Here is a 23,332-nt window from a genome sequence, read left to right on the forward strand (position 1 = left end):
CCACGACAGCAAACCAAACACATAATCACACAAAAACATACTCGGGCTCTAAATAAAGATCTGCCTAAGCAGCAGAGACCTCCAAAGCAGACACCCAAGCAACCGCTACCCCAAAAAAAAACACGTGCAACACATATCAAACAAAGCCAGTGTGCCGAACAGTCACAGCCCTTAAGGCTAAACAACACACCTGTTACACTTGTAATAGGTGACTCTATCGTCAGGCACACTGACATCCAGCTCACCAGGCTGAACAAGGAGAAGGTCACGGTGAGCAGCCTGTCTGGCACTAGGATCCGCCACATAACACAAGCACTCAGGTCACTCCAAGGCAAGTACAAATATGACTCAGTCATTGTCCATGCTGGTGTGAATGACCTGAGACGTACCTCCCTGGACTACATGAAAAGAGACATAGAGGAGCTCTCTGAGCATGTAGCCCAGGCTGGTATGACCCTGACCTTGAGTAGCATCTTACCCTCACCAAGAATGATGCCACAGTATGAAGACAAGATGATCAATTTCAACAATTGGCTTAAGTATTGGTGTCATTCAAGGGGATCCAATGCCTATCAGCTTGGGATGATATGCACGACAAGCCACGATGCTTTGCTAGGGACGGCTTGCACCTGTCACCCTGGGCTTTCGGATATTGGCAAAGGCTCTTGCTACCCCCATAGTGCCTTTTTTAGGCAGGGCTCAAAAGACAAACCCACCTCCATAGGTATCACAAGGGATAAGAAACTAAGAGTAATGCTACTCAACGCTAGAAGTCTAAACCTCAAGATGCACGCACTCGAAACTCTCCTTAGCATGGAGAACATCGATATCTGTGCAGTAACAGAAACCTGGTTCAGGGGTCCCGAGAGCACCCCAGCACTACCAGGTTATACCTCATACCATGCTTTTCGCCCCAAAACTTGGACCGAACCACAAAAGGAGGGGAGTATCGATATTCATCAAAGATACCCACACCTCTAGGTTGGTGGCAAAGCACGAAGCATCAGAGACTATCCATGTGCAACTAACAGTGGGTAAAATTGCCTTCCAGTTTATAGCCTGCTACAGACCACCCTCCCAAACCCAGGAACCCCACTCGGCCTTCCTGAGAACACTGGAAAATATGAAGGTCTCTCCGAACACCATTATATTGGGCGACTTCAACTACCCAAACATAGATTGGGAGCATTACTCTAGATCCAACACCCTTGCCCAAAGGTTCCTAGAATTCATAAACTCAAATGCTATGGAACAACTTGTTACCACTCCCACAAGAGAGGAAAACATACTGGACCTGATCATCACCAACATGGGGACTCTATGCTCCAGACCAGAAGTGTATCCCTCACTGGTAAAATCAGACCATGAACTGATCTCACTGGATATTCACATCCTGACCCCACAGCCTGCCCAGAAAACCACAGTGAAAAACTTCTCTAAAGCAAATTTCACACTCCTCAAAACTGAGGTGGAATCCTTCAAAGCCCCCGGGCCTGTGGAAAATACGGCCCAGACCGCAGAATCCTTTATAAATGCATTCTATGAACACCTTCAGGACTGCATGGATCATGCAATCCCAAATAAAACCAAGACCCAATCCTCCAAAGGCAGACGACCTGTCTGGTGGACCCCAGCCATAAACAAACTATACAATAGAAGGAGGAAGCTACTACATGATAGAGCAAAATCCCAAAAAGGGAAGGCATCTCTGATCAGTATTAGCAAAAAACTAAGGGCACTCATAAAATCGTCAAAGGCCAGCTTTGAGAGCAAATTGCACAGGACACTAAGGATAATCACAAGGCTTTCTTTAGTTATGTTAGGAACCTGGGTGGGAATTCCCAGATATGGTCAGAATTAGTCCAAAATGACAAAAAATACACTGATCCCAAAGACATTGCCAACATCCTAGCTGACAGGTTCAGCGCAAACTTCTCCACCAAAGGGCAAATATCTATCCCAGCAGAGTGCTGCCCCTGACATCTCAGATGCTCAGGTGGGAGCCGCCCTCTCAAAGCAAAAACACAGCATCAATGGGACCAGACGGTGTCCCAGGCTGCGTCCTACATGAACTCCAAGAAGAGCTAAACCCAAACATAAAACTACTGTTCAATCTCAGCCTTACTACAGGATATGTACCCAAAGAGTGGCGTGCAGCAACAGTGGTCCCTCTCCACAAAGGTGGTGCCTCAACGGACCCTGGAAACTATCGCCCATAAGCCTGACTAGCTTGGTCTGCAAAGCTATGGAAAGGATCATCATGGACCTCATAAATAAAGATATTGGGGACCTACAGACACTGGATCCTACCCAGTTTGGCTTTGTTAAGGGCAGATCCTGCCTCTTAAACCTGGTTGACTTCTTTGAAACAGTCACCAAGGCCATTGATGAAGGCAAGGTGGTCCACACAGCCTATCTGGACCTCGCAAAAGCCTTCGATACAATACCCCACTTGGGCATTATAGATAAGCTCACCAGCTTAAATATAAACCCCTATGTCACTAGATGGGTTGCAAACTGGCTCAAGGACAGAACCCACATGGTTAGAATTGCTGGAGCCATGTCAGACTCCAAACCAGTTACAAGTGGCGTCCCACAAGGCTCAGTCCTGGGACCTCTCTTGTTTGGTATATATTTCTCGGAGGTACAGGCCTACACGGAAGGACTGTGGCTGACCAAGTTCACAGATGACTGCAAACTGGGCGCCATAATCGACTCTCCAGCCGACACAAGCATCCTCCAAAAGGGCCTTGTAGAAACAGACAACTGGTGCCAGAGCCATGGCCTCAAGCTAAACGCCAAAAAGTGTATAGTCATCCCCTTTGGCAAAAACAAAGTGCCCACAAATTACCACATAGGTGGTAATCCATTAAGTACAGAAGAAGTAATTAGGGACCTGGGGACCCAAGTTGATAGCAATCTCTCATTTGACAACCACATGGCCAAAGTAGTTAGAAAAACATTTTATATAGCCCACCTAATCATGAAGGGATTCACATCTAGATTAGGGGAGGTCATCGTGCCTCTTTACTCATCCCTCATCAGGCCCATAATTGAGTACAATGCCCCTTTTGGGATGTACCTTACCAAACACCTGCAGCAACTGGAAAGACCCTAAAAGTACCTCACCAAGAGGATCAAAGGGCTCAAACAGATGCCATATGCTGCCCGGTTAAAGAAACTCCAGCTCTACTCAGTGGCATACCGCCTGCTCAGAGGTGACCTGTGCCTGGACGATAAGGCCATGTCCAACCGGAATTAAGGGACATACTGCACCTCAAAAATCCAAATCCCATAGAGCTACACGCTCGAGACTTGAACCTCAGCACTGAAATAAATAGGACATGCTGGAGGGACAGATTCATAACCCAGAGGCTCCCTTCACTCTGGAATAAAATCCCAGTCCAGGTTAGGCAGAGTCCCTCATTGACTCTTTTCAAGAGGAATCTTGATGAGTGGATGGGAGATCGTAGGTTTACCCCGGGTATCACTTCTGTGTCACTGTTAGACAGAGGCACAGTATACTAACCTCGAAAAAGGGCATAGCAAAATTAATTTAAAATGGGTGGCGAAAGCCAAACATACTCTGGCTAGGCTTATAAATGCCCTAGGGCAGATAGCCTAGTATGAACCTATGAACCTATGAACCTATAATTTACTTGTTTTTGACAATCACGTTGCAACATGACAGAATCACCTACAGCCGTATTTTACACCATCAAGTGAATAGCCCTGCCACAATACACAGTCTGTAATCCATATTCTCCTATTTAGAAGATACTGTGCACCACAAAATATATGCTCAAAGTGGTTGTTCTATAGAACTCTTTCCCCTATAGAGCACCATGAACTGTCTGTGTTCCTGCCCACAGCTCCATTCATTGGTGAGTTTGAGATGGAAGCAGAATGTTTTTTTGGAGGTGGAAGGAACCCTGCAAAGACACTGGGAGAACATGCAAACTCCAAACAAGCACTGGCCAGAGGTCAGGACTGAACTTTGTACTTTGCCATGGGAGGCAAAGACCTTAACCATTAAGCCATCTGGTTTCCACAATGTGATTTGACGTCATGTTGCAACAGTGGTTAGAAAGTCTTTTTTACCTGACACAGCTGATTGCAAAAGGTATTTCATCTACATTCAAGAAAGTTCTTAACCATCTGTATCCTACATTGACCAGACTTATTATTGACTGCAGTGCCCCTTTTGGTATGTATCTTAATCGGCATACCAAACAAATGGCAAGACTCCAAAGGCTCATAAACAAAATGATCACAAACCTAAAAGACAAGAGCTAACAGGAGAGACTGGCAATTTATTCAGTGTTCTATTGACTCTGCAGGATGATATGTGACTAGCCTTTAAGTCATTAGAGATCCAATAGTCCAAGATGTCTTATATCACCACAAATCATACTGTACCCCAGCACTAGGACCAGGGATCTGAAATTACTTTACCAAATAAATAAAACATAGTGAAGAAACAGATTTGTCACATGGCACTTACCCCTTCTCTGGAACAAAGTCTACTCCAAATTAAGCAATGGGGCATACTTTCATCCTTCACAGAGGAGACATAACTGGATGGGTACCCACAAATCACCTCTTGTATGACTGGCCTGTTGCTTCTATGTGTAGGTACTGGCAAGGTGTAAATAGCTACTGGGACTAGTTACCTTGTATATTCTATGATTCTATGATGATCAATGTGTTGTGGAATATTTCTTTTTCTCCAAGTGATTTCAGACCTGGTGTAATATATATATATATATATATATATATATATATATATATATATATGGATCTACCTTAGTAGATCGACATGTTAAAAGAGCGAACACGAATTAACCGACGCCAGAAGATCGCAAGTCACTTCACCGATGCCAGAAGATCGACAAGGCAGAAGACCAATGGAGGAAGACACCGACGCAGAGAACACTGTGATGGGGAAAGGATGTGTAAGTATGCGGTAGTGATGACGATGGGCGATAAGCAGTAAGGTAAGTGTGCGATGCTGGTGGTCTGCAGGGGTAGGGGTGGGATAAGTGAGTTAGGGTTAGGGTGCGAGTAAGGTAAGTGTGCGATGTTGGTGGTCTGTAGGGGTAGGGGTGGGATAAGTGAGTTAGGGTTAGGGTGCGGGTTAGGTGAGTGTGCGATGTTGGTGGTCTGTAGGAGTAGGGGTGGGATAAGTGAGTTAGGGTTAGGCGGGGTTAGGTAAGGGTGCAAGTAAGTGTGCGATGTTGGTGGTCTGTAGGGGTAGGGGTGGGATAAGTGAGTTAGAGTTAGACACGGGTTAGGTGAGTGTACGATAGTGACGGACCTTAGGGTAAGGGTTTGGGTTAGGGTTGTAGATAGTTGTGTATGTATGGGTTAGTGTTCGTTTGTAAGGATTTTGGTGTGCTTGTGTTGTGTGTGTGGGTTTCGGATAGGGATTTGTTTTGTTTGTTGGTATGATGTGTCGGTGTGTGCGATGTCGTGCTTGTGTGCACTGTCGATCTTCTGGCGTCGAAGTGACTTTGCGATCTTCTGGTCGGTTAATTCGTGTTTGCTCTTTTAACATGTCGATCTACTAAGGTAGATCCATATATATATATATATATATATATATATATATATATATATATAAGGGGTGCAGAAAGGTGCAGCCACTCACATTAGGGGGTGCAGGAAGACTTGCCTCCTGAAAAAACAAATGTAAAGGAGAGCAGCAATTGGCAACATTCACTATTCTGTTGTAGTTTAGTTGTTTTTGTTTTTTCTTGTAATTCTGGAATTCACAATATCATGCCGTTGAATTACCCTAGGGAGTTTGAAAATGCAATGTTTACCCTCATCAGCCACTTTTGGACGAAAATACAGTGGCTTGCTCTCTAGTTGCCACACTAAATAGTTCTACATCCTAACCCAAAATATTGTATTTATCGACATGAAAGCTGAAAGGCAAATAGTGTTAAATGAAGAAAGTGTTTAAATGCCATCCTTCAGATGAGACATTAAAATTATTGCGTACATCATGATGTTGGTTGTGTTGAACATAGGGATAATAAAGTGGTGGCTATAATGCAGAGCGCTTCATTTATAAAGTAATAAAACGTAGCAACAGGAAATTCATATCTAATGATACTGGCAGGTTACAGTCTCTTGTTCCATTCCAGTATAGCTTTTTCAAGGGCAGATCCTGCCTACTTAACCTGTTTGACTTTTGTGAAAGAGTCACATGGGCTCTGGATTAACATTTGTCAGTAGTATATAACACCTACATAGATCTAGTAAAAGCATTTGATGATATCCCACACATTGGCATCATTGATAAACTAATCCAGATAAATATAAACCTTTATGTAACTCATTGGATGACAAGCTGGCAAACAGACAGGACAACATACAGATTCAGTCAGGAATGGTGGCACAATTTCTCAAGACGGTGCTGTCTCCCAGGGCTCTGCTTTCAGACAACTACTCTTGGAAACAGACTTTTCTGTTATACCAGATATTATTCATTATAGTACATGGGATATCCCAATTGTGTGTGTGTGTGTGTGTGTGTGTGTGTGTGTGTGTGTGTGTGTGTGTGTGTGTGTGTGTGTGTGTGTGTGTGTGTGTGTGTGTGTGTGTGTGTATCTATCTATCTATATACATATATATATATATATATATATATATATATATATATATATATATATATATGTTTAGATATATATATATATATGTATTTTTTTTTAAGTTGGTTGAGAAATGAAGGAAGGAAACAGATCTTTTATGTCATGGGCATTGCTTTTATTTAACTCCTTCACTTGCTTTTTCAGTATTATGTACACAAATGGTTTATTTTTCCTTCATTCAAACATGAAAGAAGTGTGTATGTGTTATTAGTTTCTTCTACTACCCTCACTTCTTCTCATATTGGTAAGGGGTCTGGTGCAATGTTCTTTTAATCTGCAGTGCTATTATGCTGTCATGCATACATAGCTAAAGACACATAACAAGTTGTGTGCATAACAAACTGTGTGACATAAGCAAAACAGCTTAATAAAAGTGGCAACTTGCCAGCGTAGTCATATTACACATGGGTTCTCCTTTGATAGGATCCCTATTGAAATGTTGAGAGTATACCAAAAAAAAAGACAAAATACAGGAATATCAAACATCATTCGTCTCCTTTAACCTTCTTTTTTGCAGTGGCAAGTTTTCCTGCACATACTTAAGAGGAAAGAAAATATTCTGATAAATGGCAGTCTCTGATTTGTATATGTAAGTCTGGATTTTTAGTTAGTTTGTCTCCACATTTCAGGACTTGGCCAATGACATTTTAAACAGTTTACCCCTATGAGACCTCAACTAACAATATGATGAGGAGCGAAAAACCCTGAAAATAAATTCACCAAACACTAAAGACTGAAATTTCCATCAGTAAGTGTTTTTATCAGGGATACAAGTCCTCTCCTACTCCTCCTCCATGTTGTGGGGGGAAGGAAACCCTCCACACACTCTGAACCAACTTCAAAGCTGCACAAACACAAAGGAGAAAATCTCCCAAAAGAAAAGGATCACTGTCAGTGCACACTTAGAAATCACATCAGCAGTGATTTCCCACAGAAAATAGCCATCAGCCATCTGTTCCTTGGTGTCTTGTGATCTGGGCACGTGACATGCAAGAATTTGATCTCAGCCACCTACTGACACATGCTGTTCCATGTATATTTCACTTCTAAGCTTAATATCAAAAAAGTTCCTGACGAACTGTACAGCAATTACATTTACTAGCATGTCTCTGAATCACATGCCAGAGTACAGAAAGAATGGAGATTGTTTGTGCAACTCCCCCAAAGGCATCATAGCAATGAGCCATCAAGGCCTCTCACAGTTCAGATAGCAATCACAATTTTCACAGTTTACTGGATTTATATTTGCATGTTAATACCCAAATGAATTATATTGGGTTAAAAATACTACATGAGCATATATACATAGACTTTTTTAAAAGAGTCATAAGGAAGAGCACTACGCCTCACCTGGTCTCCCCATTCGTTGATCACAGGCATGTTAATATCATCAATGAAGATAGTCATTTTTTTTCCTGCCGGAGGTCCATAGGTTGTTCCCATTCTTTTGTCAATGTAGCTTTCAATGCTCCACTGAAACATATTTGGAAGGGTGGCAGAAGAGAAGTTCATGCTTTTTGTCAAATGTGCTTCAGGATCATACTTGCTCATATAACCCTAAAAAGTAAAAAAAAATAAAAAAAGCTTTATTTGTTAACAAATCCATCTCTTGTTTCATTAATAAAGTTTTTAGAACATTTTAAAACTATTTTCTTTAATCTTTGACCATCTATTATTTCTTTTATAATTTCAAATGAAAAGCGTTTAAAATCAACTGTTTCTTAACCATATCTCACACACACACACACACACACACACACACACACACACACACACCACACCTCTCAAGTGTACCTCATTATGAGGAACATACCTCATTTGGGGTCTTAAAAATATCATGTTGCTCAAATTTTCACAGTGAAAGGATCTGTCACACATTCAGTGTTAGGATTCTTTTTTAACTGATATCCATGGTAAATAGAAATGAATCATACTAATTCAGTAAAAAATCTTTTTTATAAGTAAAACTAGCATATTTTAACTATTGTATGATCTTCCTAGTTGAAGTAGTTAGTAAGTGTTCCACATGCTGCCCATTTTTTCCACATTATGAAGGCTACTTTTCCTCATTTTGGAGATTGAAGGTTGAGAGGTATGATACACACACACACACACACACACACACACACACACACACACACACACACACACACACACACCATACCTCTCAAGTGTACCTCATTATGAGGAACATACCTCATTATGAGGAACATACCTCATTTGGGGTCTTAAAAGCATCATGCTCCTCAAAGTTCCACAGTGAAAGGGTCTGTCATACATTAAGTGTTAGGATTTTTTTATAAACTGATATCCATGGTAAATAGAAATGAATCATACTAATTCAGTAAAATATCTTTTTATAAGTAAAACTAGCATATTTAAACTATTGTATGACCTTCCTTGTTGAAGTTGTTAGTAAGCAGTTAGTAAATGTTCCACATTTTGCCAATTTGTTCCACATTATGATGGCTAGTGTTCCTCATTTTGGCAATTGAAGGTTGAGAGGTATGACACACACACACACACACACACACACACACACACACACACACACACACACACACACACACGGGTTATTTTTCCCACAGCAATTAGATCAATTGCTGATATTCCAGTGCTGTACTCCTAAGAGTCCCGTCCTTGGGATGAGACATTAAAACCAAGGCCCCACCTACTTGAGTTGGTGGTATCTCAAGTGGATCTAAAATATTCCATGGCATCTATTGAAAAGAGTAAGGGTCCTTTAGTTGTATACAGAAATAACTCTTATTTACAAACTCTTTACATATTTACAGATATTTACATATATACAAATATATAAATATACAAATCTGTTTACACATATTCATAATTTCCTTTACAATCATGCAAAATGTTCATCCTTATTAGACAACCCACTCCTTTTTCCATAACCACCATCTGATTTTACTTAATATTGTTTCTAAAATACATTTACCATTAAACATAATTTCATTTATTCTTTCAGTCCATATAACCCATAAAACATAGAATAACTTTTAATCTCTTCTTTTAACATGTTCTTATGATATCCATGTTTAATCATATATATGCTTATTTTATACATTTTTATATCTTAAAAAAAACTTTTTTACATAGTTTTCCCCTTAACTTTTTTACTCATTTACATTTCAAAAACACATGTTCCATAGTTTCTTCTTCTTGGCAGTGTAAACATATTGTATCACTTTTCTTTTTATATGTCATATTTACTTTTACTGACAATTTATCTACTACCAGTCTCCACAAAAAATCTTGATATTCTACTCTCTGATTACACCATTTGCTTCTTATTTTATAGCTTTAATTTTTTTCATCTGTTAAATTTTCCCATGGTTTTACATAGTAATGTTTTATTATTACCTTTTATGCCATACTTTTCTGTATCATCAACTTTTATTTTCCACAAAAGTATTTTTCTTGGTAACATTTTATTTCTTTATTTATACACTTTTTTCTTTTTTACTCTTTTTTACCATACCCCAAAACATATCATACTTATATTTATACAGTTTTACTATTAACCTCTCTTATTTTTCATTTATCCACTTTAATAATTTGTAAAAAATGTAATGAAGCAGCATATATCACTTGGTTAATTAACCCTAAACCTCCTTCATCTTTATTTATATACAAAAGTCCTCTTTTTACTGGGTTTAATTTAGAAACTCATATAAATTAAAACATTACCTACAATAATTCCTCAAATGCTGTTGGCAACATAAATACACTTGCTAAGTATGATATTTACTCATCAGTACTGAATTTATCAAATACATCTTTTTTCCTGAATGATAATTTATATGTTCTACAGAACAGAAATGTTTGCTTTATTTCTTCTATTGTTTTTCCCCTTGAATTATTACTTGCATCTCTATTCCCAAATTTTATACCTAACAGAAAAAATGTATTCTGTTAATTCTATATTTAATAACATACAGTGTATATAACTGAAAGTCAGCCTATTGTAAATATTGTATATAGTTGTTTAAAATTATATTTAAAATATTATATAAATGTTATTTTAATTGAAAATAAAAAAAAATTAAGTAAATAAAAGAAAACTATAATTCATTGAAAAATATATGCACCCAGTCTTTACTACATCACCTAAACCTTTATTTTTCTCTTTATTTAAAGCATCCATGTCATCTCTAGACACTCATTTGTGTAAATTATTACTTCTTTTATCCAAATTTTGTTTTTTTGCAATTATTGTAATGTCATCTGCATATGTTAGCAAAAATGGAGTTCTTAACCCTTCGGGTGTTATATATCCTGCCTCCTTGGTTTTGTAATTTATTTCACACACTGTCATATTCATAACTAATTCAAAGAGTATACAGCTCATTGGACACCCCTGTCTAACACCACTCTTCATATGTACCGCTTGGCTTAACCAGCCATTTACAAGTATTTGTACTTTATTATTACTAAATGCTAACATACATACATAATACGTTTTCAATTATTTTATATTTTTCATAAGTACCCATAAGATTTCATGCCCAATTGTATCAAACACCTCACTAACATCCCCTATCATGATTTGTGATTCTTCTTTTCTGTTCATAATATCATCCATAATTTCTCTATCATTAATAATTCTTGACAACCTTTCCCCTTTATACTATATATGTTATCTTCCATAATATTTTCCATTTTAGTTTCAAATCTTTTTTGTATTATTTTCATAATGATCTTATAATCATTATTATTCAATACATTGGTAAAATATTGTCACATACACACATTTCTGTCCAAAATCACAAATATAAAGCACAGAATATGTGAGAGAAGGTATATAACTAATGTTGGTTTTAATTGTGAATCAAAGAGAGTTGTATATATTATAGGATGCAATTGTTCAGTTCCTGCTTGGTATGTGGGTCAAATGAAACACAAGTTGAAAGTCCATATATTGAAACACTTAGGGGATATAAGAAATCAAAATGTAATAAGTCCAGTAGCAGAATATTTTCTTTAAATGCATTGGAGATTAGAAACAGGTTTATTTTTCTGTGTATTAGCACAACCCTATCTTCCTAGGGAAGGTGACTATTTAAATAAGTTAACTGGATTAGAAATTAAATTAATATTAAATTACAGAGCACTAGCCCTTAAAGGATTGACTCAAGAAGTAAATGTCTGCTTTTAGGTATAATTTTTGATAAGTTATAATTAAATCAGAGACTGATAAACTATTATGAAATGGAATATTAAAATGTATTGATTTAAACTGAATGTATAACTGATAAATTAATTGATTGTTAAATAAAGTTAATGGGTTTGTACCAGTATAAAAGCAAATCACTTGAACTGTATTTTAAATCCTGTTAAGGCAAATGGCTGAGGTACCCGGCTGATAGTGAAATAAAAGAGTTGGTGCTTTTTTTGTTTTCAGAAGTTCTCCAGTACCCTGGCCAAAGATCCCCTAGTAGTATAAATACCTCCTTGAGGCTCCCCTGAAAAGAGTCAACTAGCCTAGTGTGACTAACTTGGTCATCAAAATTCCTTAATGTCAACTTCTGTTTTGTCAGCAAGCTTTGGTTAACAAAAAAGATGGTTGAAAGGTGTTCAAACTCAGTAACTCCCAGGGTTGAGGGGATATACCCTTTCCTTGGGGATTGTGCAACCTTAATTTTGGAATAAATATTTAGCAGGGGATGTTGGGGGATGGATGGGGATGTAAGAAGGCTTGCCCCCTAAACTTAATCTCATTGTAAGCACAGCAGCATGTTGACACACACACACACACACATATATATATATATATATATATATATATATATATATATATATATATATATGAAGACTAAAATCCCAAGACAAACATCACAAAGTCACGGAAACCTGAACATCAGCGTTTTACCATGGTAATTAAACAGTTCTAAATGGAATTCACGCCAAGGCCAACATGCTTTTTTTTCAACTGTAGTGTGATCTCGCTGTTGGTATATTAATTTGGGGGGCATAGCCCCCACTTAGGTGGATGTTACTTATCTCAATGTAGTTTCCATTTAGCATGGGACAAGTGTTTAACTGCTGATCATGCACTATTTGTTTGTATTGTCATAATTTTCATAATTTTCCTGCTTTTCAAAATATCTCAACAACCAAGTAACACAGACGGAATTGCTTAGACTCATGTGAAAGTTTACAGATGGATAAACAAAATGTTGCTGACACTATGTGTGTAGCTTGAGTGGTTACTCTTGTCGTAAATCATTTACGAAATGCTAGAATATTAAGATATGCTGTGTTTATTATGACTTACAGCATGCAGTTTGAGACTTGGAATCTAATGAAGATATTGCAGAAAATATTTGTTTGAGCTGGATACTTTGCTGTTTATATTTCCCCACTAACCCTTATGGCTCCAGAGGTGTGAACATTTGTTGAATTGTGAGGATATAACTTGACATTGTCAAAAATCATTGGCAGCTAGAGTACAAACCTCCAGAGCTCTTTTGGAACAAATGAGGTAACTCGACTGCATTGGCACGTCATGCTTTGATTTGTGAAAATTTCAAAAAGTTTAAATTTTTGTCTTGGATGAAGTAGATTCCAGTACTCTAGTTGGTGATTTTAAAGCCCTATTAGAGTGCAGGGAGAGTAAATGGCAGATAGCTTTGAGAGCAGATTATTTGCCAGGACTGAATGAAACCATAAACATTAAATGTTTCCTTCAGTTACAAAGACTTTAAAAGGGTCTCTCATTTTATGTGTTTAATACACATATTTATGGTGTATTTATTATATGGATGTTTTCATTTTATTGGTATTTAGTCATTGTTTTCAAGGATTGATTGAATTATTAACACATTTTTATTACAAGTGTATTTTTATTGGCTCATTCTGTCACATGTTTTGTATATAAGGGTGGTTTAATATTGTTGTATTTATTCTGAGGAAGTTCATGTTTTAAGATTAAACGAACAAAAGCACTAAGAGTTTGTGGTCCGGCTTTTTCTTTCATGACTTGCTGAACTTTTTGTTTTTTTCTTTTGTTATTTGGGTGCAGTGGACATTGGTTTTCTGTAACTAGGATAGCGGACTGACCCAAGTGGACTAATTTCAGCCACTGAAATGTATATATAAAAGAGATTAGAAAACTAGGTGAGAAAATATATAGCACATTTTTCTCTCTCTTACATTTATCTCTCTTATATATATATATATATATATATATATATATATATATATATATATATATATATATATGAATTCATTCATTTAAGCTTATTAACTAATATAGTGGACTGACTGAAGTGGACCCATTTCAGCCACTGTTTAAAAGACAATATAAAAACATATTTGACACTAAAACAGTACAAAATTTCACATACATAGCAGTTACAATAAGAATTATATATGATATAAGGCCAAACACTCAACATACAAAGCATATTTGACACTAAAACAGTACAAAATTTCACATACATAGCAGTTACAATAAGAATAATATATGATATAAGGACAAATACTCAACATACAAAGCGGTAAAGACAAAATATGTGCACAGTTGTTCAGTCATGTTGCATCTAGTGTATGATGATGTGGAGTTACAATTAACATTGACCTGAAGTGAGAGAGAGAAAGAAAATGGTGGTATATATTTTTCCACCATTTAGTTTATTAATGTCTTTTAAAAATCCAATAAAAAGTCTGTTTGAAAGTGTGAGTGCACAGAGTAGAAGAAAAGGACACTGTAGGAACTATCATACAGAACAAAACTACGGCACTCATATTTTCTAAAAGACTTATGAAAGTCAACAAATGTTGGTAAAAGCAATCCTAAATTCATGTCAAGCCTGAAGATGTGTGCCCTTGAGCCTTTCAACATGACTCAGTAAAAGAACTACATGCCATGAAGTGTCGAGTTGAGTCAGGTTTAATTGTTGCAATTATATATTACGTTCAGTGAGAATGTAGCACATTTCCCTGATGTGCACCTTCTCAGTGCTGCTCTCCCCAGTAAAACTTACCAGCAGAGCACCATCTGGTAAGCAGAAAATACAATCTCAAATATTTAATGATGAAATAAAACCACATAAATAGTGCTTACTACCACACTCCTCTCCATGGAAGGCCATCTGTGTCTCCAGACGATTACAATCAAGTTACTAGGTCTCTGGAAAAAGTTTGTTTAAAGAAATAGTGCTTTGTGAACTATACATTTATAAAGTGTTTAATTACAATTTAATTAAGGTTATTACTTATGCAATAGTTAGACAACTTAATTTCTGAAGTAAACCAGCTACAATTTATTTCAACAGGATATTAATGACAGCAAAGTTAGAAAATTATGTTTGAGAGACATAGTAATGTTATCCCAAGGATTCAGAAAGAACCCCTCCATCAGTGGTAAGAATTATGGCCAAAAGGGACTGTTTCTGAGATTGTGGAAATGTAGTTCAGAGATATGCTAGGTGCAATGAAAAATACCTCATTATCAGTTAAGCTGCATATCTCCGAATTGTCCATAATTACACAAGTGCAAATCAGCACTTTTCTGTGGTAAGCATTTGGGCAGCACATGTATTGTGTTGCTACAATCACATATAAAAACACATTAACACTGACATACTTCTTACCTGTACCTGACAGAAGTGTAGGTGGTTGAACTAGCCCTAGGCCAGTGTTGTGAACCTACATCCTACCCCTCCACTGTTCAAGTGAAGAGCAAAAAAAAAGCACTTCAGTGTAATAAGCCAATCCATACATTTTAAGTGATTGGCTTATTACAGTTAGATCTATGCCCCCCCAGCTCTTCCACTGAAGAGCAAAAAAAAAAATCTGTGTTCCTTTTACTGGCACACCAACCTAGGTGGCCAGATGGACAATACAACACCTCCCTCCTGTCCAGGTATAATTTCTGTGCCCTGCTCCAACCCTCCCTCAACCCAATTTCTTTTAAACTGTAGCAAACTGTTTGGTACAAATGTAGCAAACAGTTGCTACAGTTTATATATTGCCTACATGGAGCGCTATGGCACTCATATTTTAGTTAACAAAATAAAAAAACTTTTTAAACAGTAGCAAATTGTTTTCCACAAACTTAGCAAACATAACAAACAATTGCTACAGTTTATAACCTGCCTTCATGGATCACTAAGGAGCACAGGTTTTAGTTGAAACAAAAAATATATATTTGTTTACTTTTAAATTGTAGCAAGCAGTTGCTACAATTTAGACTACACATGGAGATCTACAGCACTCAGGTTTGACCTCAAAGACAATACCGGCTTTTAAAAGCCAGTATTGCATTGACAAAAGATCGGAATCGACTTGTCATGCCCCTCAACACTTTACAGTAAGAGTAGTTGTCCCTTTCTCCCCACCCAAGCTACACTAATGGTTCCTGAGTTGACCGACTTCCTGATGTATGTTCTTATTTTTGTCTCTGTCATTGTAAATCCTGGATCCTGGCAGTCAGTCAATAATGCTACATATTAGCCTTATATTCCTATTATTGTTTGTAAAGTGCATCATGATGCTAGACCTATTGCTGTATTAACATTTTAACTGGGTTGAAGTAATAGTTTAAAATTAGAATGCTTCTGAAGTTGCCTCTTATACATGCCCTGTTGCTTATAAGGCATGGACTGTTGCAATCAGTGAATGATGATGCCAAGACATTTGGAGTTTCATACTTCTTATAGTATAGCAAACAGTGTGATATTGGCTTTCACCAGTTAGTATATATAATTATTGCAGACTATAGGTAAGTAGCCTGCTAACTGCCCTTCTAGGCACCCTGAGTCTCTGAGATAAATGCCTTAACCATTATGCCAACCCCAACCCTATTATGTCAACTCCCACAAGCCTTTAAGGCTCTGGCTTGGTAAGCTGCTGTCTATCTCAAGGGTGCAGCAATCAATCCCCCCTTCCCTTTTACTTTAACTTGTTTTATTTATTAATTTTTTCAAAGACATTGATAATAAGTAAGAGTATCCATGGTATCAAGTGGTAGTGTAAGAACTAAAGCTCACCTAAAAAAACTGTTGGTGACTACCGAGGGTACAGATCTTGAATCTTTTTAAGTTCTTTAGGCCTTTTGGGATGCAATATAGTATCCCTGTTGTCTAGTACTTAGTCTTTTAATGCCTTTAGGGTGTGATATAAAGAGTATCCATTGTGTTTAGCTTCTCCTCAAGTATTGCAGGATTTGTTAGGCTGGAGGAGAATATAGAAATATAGTAGTCTCCCCACACATACACGTACTTTCACACAATCATACACACACACACACACACACACACACACACACACACACACACACACACACACACACACACACACACACATCCCCTAACTGCCCCCCTACTGCGACCACCCCAGGCAAACACTCACTCACACACACACACACACAAACACACACGCACGGATGCACGGACGCACGCACGCATGCACACACACACACACACACACACACACACACACACACACACACACACACACACACACACCACAGGCCACTCATCCCTCTGATTACAATCAAACTCAGCTATACATAATCACACATTAACATGCCCCCTACCTCCACTACCTTGCCACTACGCTCCCCAACATTTAGCTCAAATTTGATCTCACCCATTGAAAGTAATGAATGAATGCAAACTTTTGGCTATGTTCATTAATACAGCTCACTGAGCTAACTTACACAGCTAAGTGATTCTCTGAATCAATCAGCTGTGTAAATGACTTAACACATGCTTTTCTGGGAAGACCACATGACTAATTAGCATAGGCCGATCCCCAGAATGCCTCATTTACATTTGTGGCAGGCGACAGAGACAGCCTATCATGCTGCACTTCTTTGTGGGACAGCACTGCAGTACAGTTGTCTCTGAGTTGGAAATGGTCACTGTGAGAAGCAGAACAGGTTTACCCCTCATTGTAACCTTTCCGGATTCTGCCCTATAAAAATGTATTTATAAAAACCAGTAAACAATATATTAAAGTAAACAGTCCACTTAACAGCATGCTTATATGCAATTTAGGAGTTCAGTGCATTGCTGCAAACACGATAGGGTATGTCTCTCACACACAGCATGATAATACAGGTCTTATCAGCTTCAACTGTTTTATCTGCAAATTCAGCTTATCTCAACTTATAGTACTTTATCACAAGCACTTTAAAAATAGAAGAAATAAATTCAAGAAAATGTTAAAAGGCAGGAAAAACAGTTAAAGTATATAGCAAGTAAAATAAAGTCAGTTATATATAGCTAAAGTCTCAAGTTACTAAAATAAGAATATATGATTATTGAGATCATAATAGTAATACGAAAAACAAAATATAAGTTACACTGGAAAATACATACTGTCAAAATCATAATGAAAAGCATTTTAAATATGAATGTTTTTAGACTCAACTCTAGTATAAAAAATGTAGTCTACTTATATGTTAACTTGTAAATAAAAACAATGGTCTCATCCATTAATACAAACATCTATTAACACAACATATACAGCATTTATTTGAATTCTTGTAACAGTGAATCTGAATTATATATAGTAACTTCATTAATGCCCACATTTTACTAATGATGTTAATACAACAAGATGGTTGTCAGTAATTTATTTATATTTTGACCAGGTAAATAAAACTGGTCTATGTCAAACCTGTTTCACGAAGCAAAGCAAAACTATTTATTTATCGCAGTCTGAGATATATGAGTATCATACGGAGTTTAATGACAGTGAAAGAAGTGCATATTCAGACCTTGGTATCAGATCATCCAAGACCTTCTCTTGCTTTTGGAGTTAGAAAGTTGGAAAATTTTAACACACTTTCAACTGTTTAAGCATCTTATCCAACCAAATGAGATGACACTTATAAGTGGATACTTTGTTAACTGGCAATGCAATGCCATATGGGTCTTTAACAGTCAAGTGAACAGCCAGCTAATTTTTTGGCCAATGGCAAGAAGCATTGCAGCAGTCTTGATGAAGTTAAGAATAACTGTTACTCATGCTTCAACCACACTGTTTGTTAAATTCTGCTTGTATTTGCTTCTGAACCACATTAGCAGATGTTCCTTCTTAATATGAACAGATCAGTTGCATAAAGTGTGCTTCAGAGATCTAACAAGTCAAACAATAGTTAGTCTGTGAACAGTGAAAGAAAACATGCCCCAGGACAGATCTCTGAGGGACATCCACCTGAAGCGTGTCTAGATTTGAGCCTATACCACTTGTTATAATTTTCAGTAGTTCATATATACAGGTACCTCTTCATCCACTGTAGAGGTCTTCTCTGAGACCACATATTGAGCTTTGTCTCCCGCAAAGTGCAACCAGTTGACTCAAAGTTATTACTAAAGTCAGCAAATATGACTCCAATAAGGCAAGCTTTTTCAATATTTGCATAAACAGTGTTTGCAATACTTTATACTGCACTCATGCTACACCATATGTGCCAGAATCCCATGCTTGCACACTGTTCATAAATAATTATGACAATTATCCACAGGCTGGATATGGTCCTGAAGTAATTCACAGCAGGGAGCAGGCTACCTCAGCTACTGGAATTATTGCAGAGTGTTTTAAGAGAAAGACAACATCTGTAGTTAGGAAAAGGTTAACTACATGGACAAGGTGCTTAGCAATGACAGGTGAGGCTAAGTTCAGACGTGCTGGATGTAGACTATTATTTGAGATGATATGTTTAGTCTGGTTCCACAAAGACCACCTTAAAATGAGAGGTACATTTAATGTAGATATTGTCCAGACAGAGAGGTGAGTTTATGCCATTAGCAACAGCATCAGCAGAGCCAGCTGGTACCAGTACTTCTGTGATATGGCTGCACAATAGGCTGAAAGGCTTTGACCCCATAGCAGCGTTTGTCCCCATATCAGCGTTTGCCTTAGAGGTATCAGCTGCAGTGTCTGCAATATAAGATCCTGTACTGCTTTCCAAAACAGGCCAGCATGGCTACCCAAAAGGACCTGACACTTTCTGAGCTGTGCTAATTTTACTGACGTCTGAGATTGTCAAATTTTTCTTATTTGTCGGTATCCTACATCTCTTCCAATGTTTTTCATGTGGTATCCCCAGCAAACAGTTAAGCTGTAAGGGTGCTACTGTTTCTCTTAGGTCTCCTCAGTCTTGATGGAAATAAGTTATCTTGGAAGTCCATATGATTCTGATAATCATTTCAAGGTCTGAACTGTAATTCTTTGGCCCACAAACTGAGTGCAGTCAAATTTTACCAGTTTTAGCTATGAGAACATTTTCCAGCCCAGATAAGATTTCTCTTCCTTTAACGTAGACTTACATTTTTTTCTTAATCCACCAGGGGAAGGAGACAAAACCATCCCTGATTAAGGAATTAGGATACCGTGGTGGTGCAGCGATAGCGCTGTTGCCTCACAGCAAGAGGTTCTCGCGTTCGATTCTCGGCTTGGGTTGGGAGTGCCTTCTGTGTGGAGTCTGCATGTCCTCCCTGAGGTCGAGTGGACATTCAAAAGACATGCGTTGAATGGGCGTACCTTTGTTGAAGGTTGGGCATTGGGCTGGCAACTTGACACCATAAAAAACAACTGCCGATCATTAGCGGACCGGAGTTCTGCTGTGGTGACCCCTAACTGGGAAAAGCCGAAAGACAAACAACAACAACAATGATATTAATGCAACTGCCAAGAATATCTGTAATTAATGCTGTATGCAAAGTACTTCTGCAACCTCCTCCTAACTCCAACCTGTCATTCCCTCCACTGGAGTTTCCAGTGGATGGTAGAACTGGACCAGCAACTATTTCTCAGGCCAATGGCCTCCAGTCTCAGGGTCAGTGCAGTAGTATTATTCTGTCACATCCTGGTGATAGCCCATACATCCTCCTCGGTCATTGTAAGGAGATGCCAGTCCTCATATATACCATTTCTATTTCCCCGCTCTCTCTCCCTCTCTTTCTCCCCATAGCCTTTTGATTTTCTAACCTTACTCCATTCCAGGCACCCTTAAGTGATGCTGAAAAAATCTCCACTTTCCCTTCCTTGGATATCCTGTCTCCAACATCTCCGATCACAGGCTCCTGTACTGTACAGCATCACAGTTCACTCCTGGACATTGGATTTACCTTGAGTGAACTATTCTTCACCTGAGCCCATATCTCTCAACTATCCATATTTTTGCCAACTGTCCAAATTTTTGCCTCAGATTTTTGGTCTGTTCCTTTTAACTGTGTGTGTGTGTGTGTGTGTGTGTGTGTTTCAGCATATCAATGAAGACTGAAGCTACTAAATAAAGATATATATTTGAGTTTTATACTCTATATCCTTCAAATATTTATGCTAATACAAACCCTGTTATTCTAGCAACTTTAAGTTTATAATAGCAATTTAAAATTTGTTACTAATTTCAGGCCTTTGTCTCCCCCATCATTCCCCATTATTTTTGGCTTTTTCCAGCTTTATTGCACTTAGTGGTTGAGAGGTATGCCTAAGCCTGAATTCCTACCCCCTTACTTCCTAATGCTCCTGTTTGTACCCTGTCTCCCACTATTGTCATCATTTACTTACAACTTATGGCTCCACAACCTTTATCCTCAGCTTAAGGGCACAAAATTAGCTAGATACTTTCTGAGCCCCTTGCTCAGTGAGGAAGCACTCATCAGTCTAAAATTAACCCTCTACATTAGATATAACTCGTCCTACATCAGTTTTCTGCTCAACCCTTGTGGACTCATGATGTCTCCCCTTACCCCCTCCTGCAGCGAGGTATTATAGACTCTGATCCTGTCATTCCTGTCTTGTTTGTTGGCATGGGAAAAACCTCCAGAAATGATACCTTGTAGCCCATCTCCTGATAATCCACTGCCAAACTCCTAACCCTCCTTGCTAACTTTACAGCGACCCACTATATTTGATCGTTGTTTGTTTTTATCCTTATTCTGCTCCTTGTTTTTCAAAAAAAAATGACAGCTGATATTAATACACTTCTTATCTTAAATGTCACTTTGTTTTTACTTTGTTTTCAAAAGTATAATACGTTACGATATAAACTTACTTGACAAAAATTGTGATTTTGAACCATTCCTGTACATATATCTGTAACATACCTTGATCATTACAGTTTTTGCTGTGCCTTGTTCACCTATCAGAAGAACAGCTTTCCCTTGTTTCATTACTGTGTGCATCAGGACATCAGTTCGAACATTGTCGACATTAGGAACTAAGATGGAAGCATATTCTGGAACTGAATCCTTAGGATATGTATACTCAGGTACCTGAAATTAAGAAGTAGTACAATTATATTTCATATAATTTTTATTATAGCACATAATGTACAAAATTAAACACATTTTAAATATAAGTGCTTCATTTATACTAAGGATACAAACCAGCTAGACAGATATATTGAAAGAGTGATCATCGCTGGAGTATTGGATGGGTAGATGAGGGCTGGATTAAGTGCTTAAAGGTAAGCCAAATGATCTACCAACAGATATTTGTCCTTCCAAATCTGTAAGATACTCTGGTTAGCAAATAAGTAACAATGCCTTTTTAACTAATGTCCTGCTTTTACCTACACCCTACTAATGTGATCCATGTTTTTTAGATGCTTTATTAAATTCCACTATTGATCTTCATTCCAAATATTCTCTTTCTTTGTTACCTTTCTTCTTAATTCTTACAGACTTGCCTCGGTGCCCCCTTCAATCGTTGGATATACTAGCCTCTCCTAAAACCCCTGGACTATCTGTGTTCTAAGGCTGGAGCCACAATGGAATGTAAAGGTGTCTTGGGGGGGAGGGGTTATATCATTGACTGCTTCCACAGGATGCTTTTTTTCATTTATGACATAACGCTTCCTCCCCCCTCCCCCACCATTGATGAGATACATTCAAGGGCTACTCCCCTCTCTGGACATGCCTCCCCATAGGGATAACCTAGACAAATGCTCTTCCCCTAGGACAGGCGCACTCATCCCTTCCTGCCAGCACCTCAGATAACCAAGCCATTTTACCCCTCTATGCCATGGCACTGTTTCATTCCAAGCCTTTCAGAAGCTGATCGGCATAACATGAGCCTGTGAAATATCGTTCCTCTTATTATCTCCATTGCATTCTCTCTACCTGCAAACTATGTCCTCTTATTTTCTATATCTCATCCTTTGAACGATACTGTCCTCTCCGACTTCATTCATTCATTTCAGATGGCTTTTCTTTCTGTTTTGTATACATTTTCTCTCATTTCTTCCATGAAATAAGCAGTCCCTCTTCCCACAGTTTCTGTATTATTTTTTTTCCAACTGATTTCTTCACTGGATAAACCCAGTAGGCACACATACCTTTTTTAAGGGGCAACTCAGAATCTCTGTCTGGTTAAGTGACTTGCAAAGAGTAACCTAGTAAGCAAATGTAGATTATGGGTATCAAACCCAGAACAACAGAATGGTGCTGATTATCAACTCATAGCCCTAATGCTTTGCACTGAACCATCATGCAATGTTTCTGTTAGCCATTTTATTATATCTAGTATTCTGATGGCTTTCACTTAGCTGATTTCACTATGTACTCAGTACTCAAGATGTGCTATTGATAATGATCTGAAGCTAGGAAGAATAACTTTGCATTCTGTGCAGCCTGTACCTGCTACAGTTCATCCAAGAATTCAACAACTGCTCACCTTGCCTAGCTGCCTTC

The 23,332-nt window shown here is 38.0% G+C and overlaps 1 protein-coding gene across 1 annotated transcript in view; it reads right to left on the reverse strand.

Moving 5' to 3' along the window:
* LOC122796791 (dynein axonemal heavy chain 5-like) overlaps window positions 1-23,332 on the reverse strand; it is a 2,204,633-nt gene that overhangs the window by 838,503 nt on the left and 1,342,798 nt on the right. The window contains exons 50-51 of the mRNA XM_044065521.1: window positions 21,746-21,913; window positions 8,010-8,216 (exon numbers count right to left, since the gene is read on the reverse strand). Of these exons, the coding sequence (XP_043921456.1) occupies window positions 8,010-8,216; window positions 21,746-21,913 (375 nt within the window). The remainder of the gene's footprint in view (window positions 1-8,009; window positions 8,217-21,745; window positions 21,914-23,332) is intronic.

The sequence above is a fragment of the Protopterus annectens genome, chromosome 3.part0 (assembly GCF_019279795.1).
Source record: "Protopterus annectens isolate FY-2018-M chromosome 3.part0, PAN1.0, whole genome shotgun sequence".
NCBI lineage: Eukaryota > Metazoa > Chordata > Ceratodontiformes > Protopteridae > Protopterus > Protopterus annectens.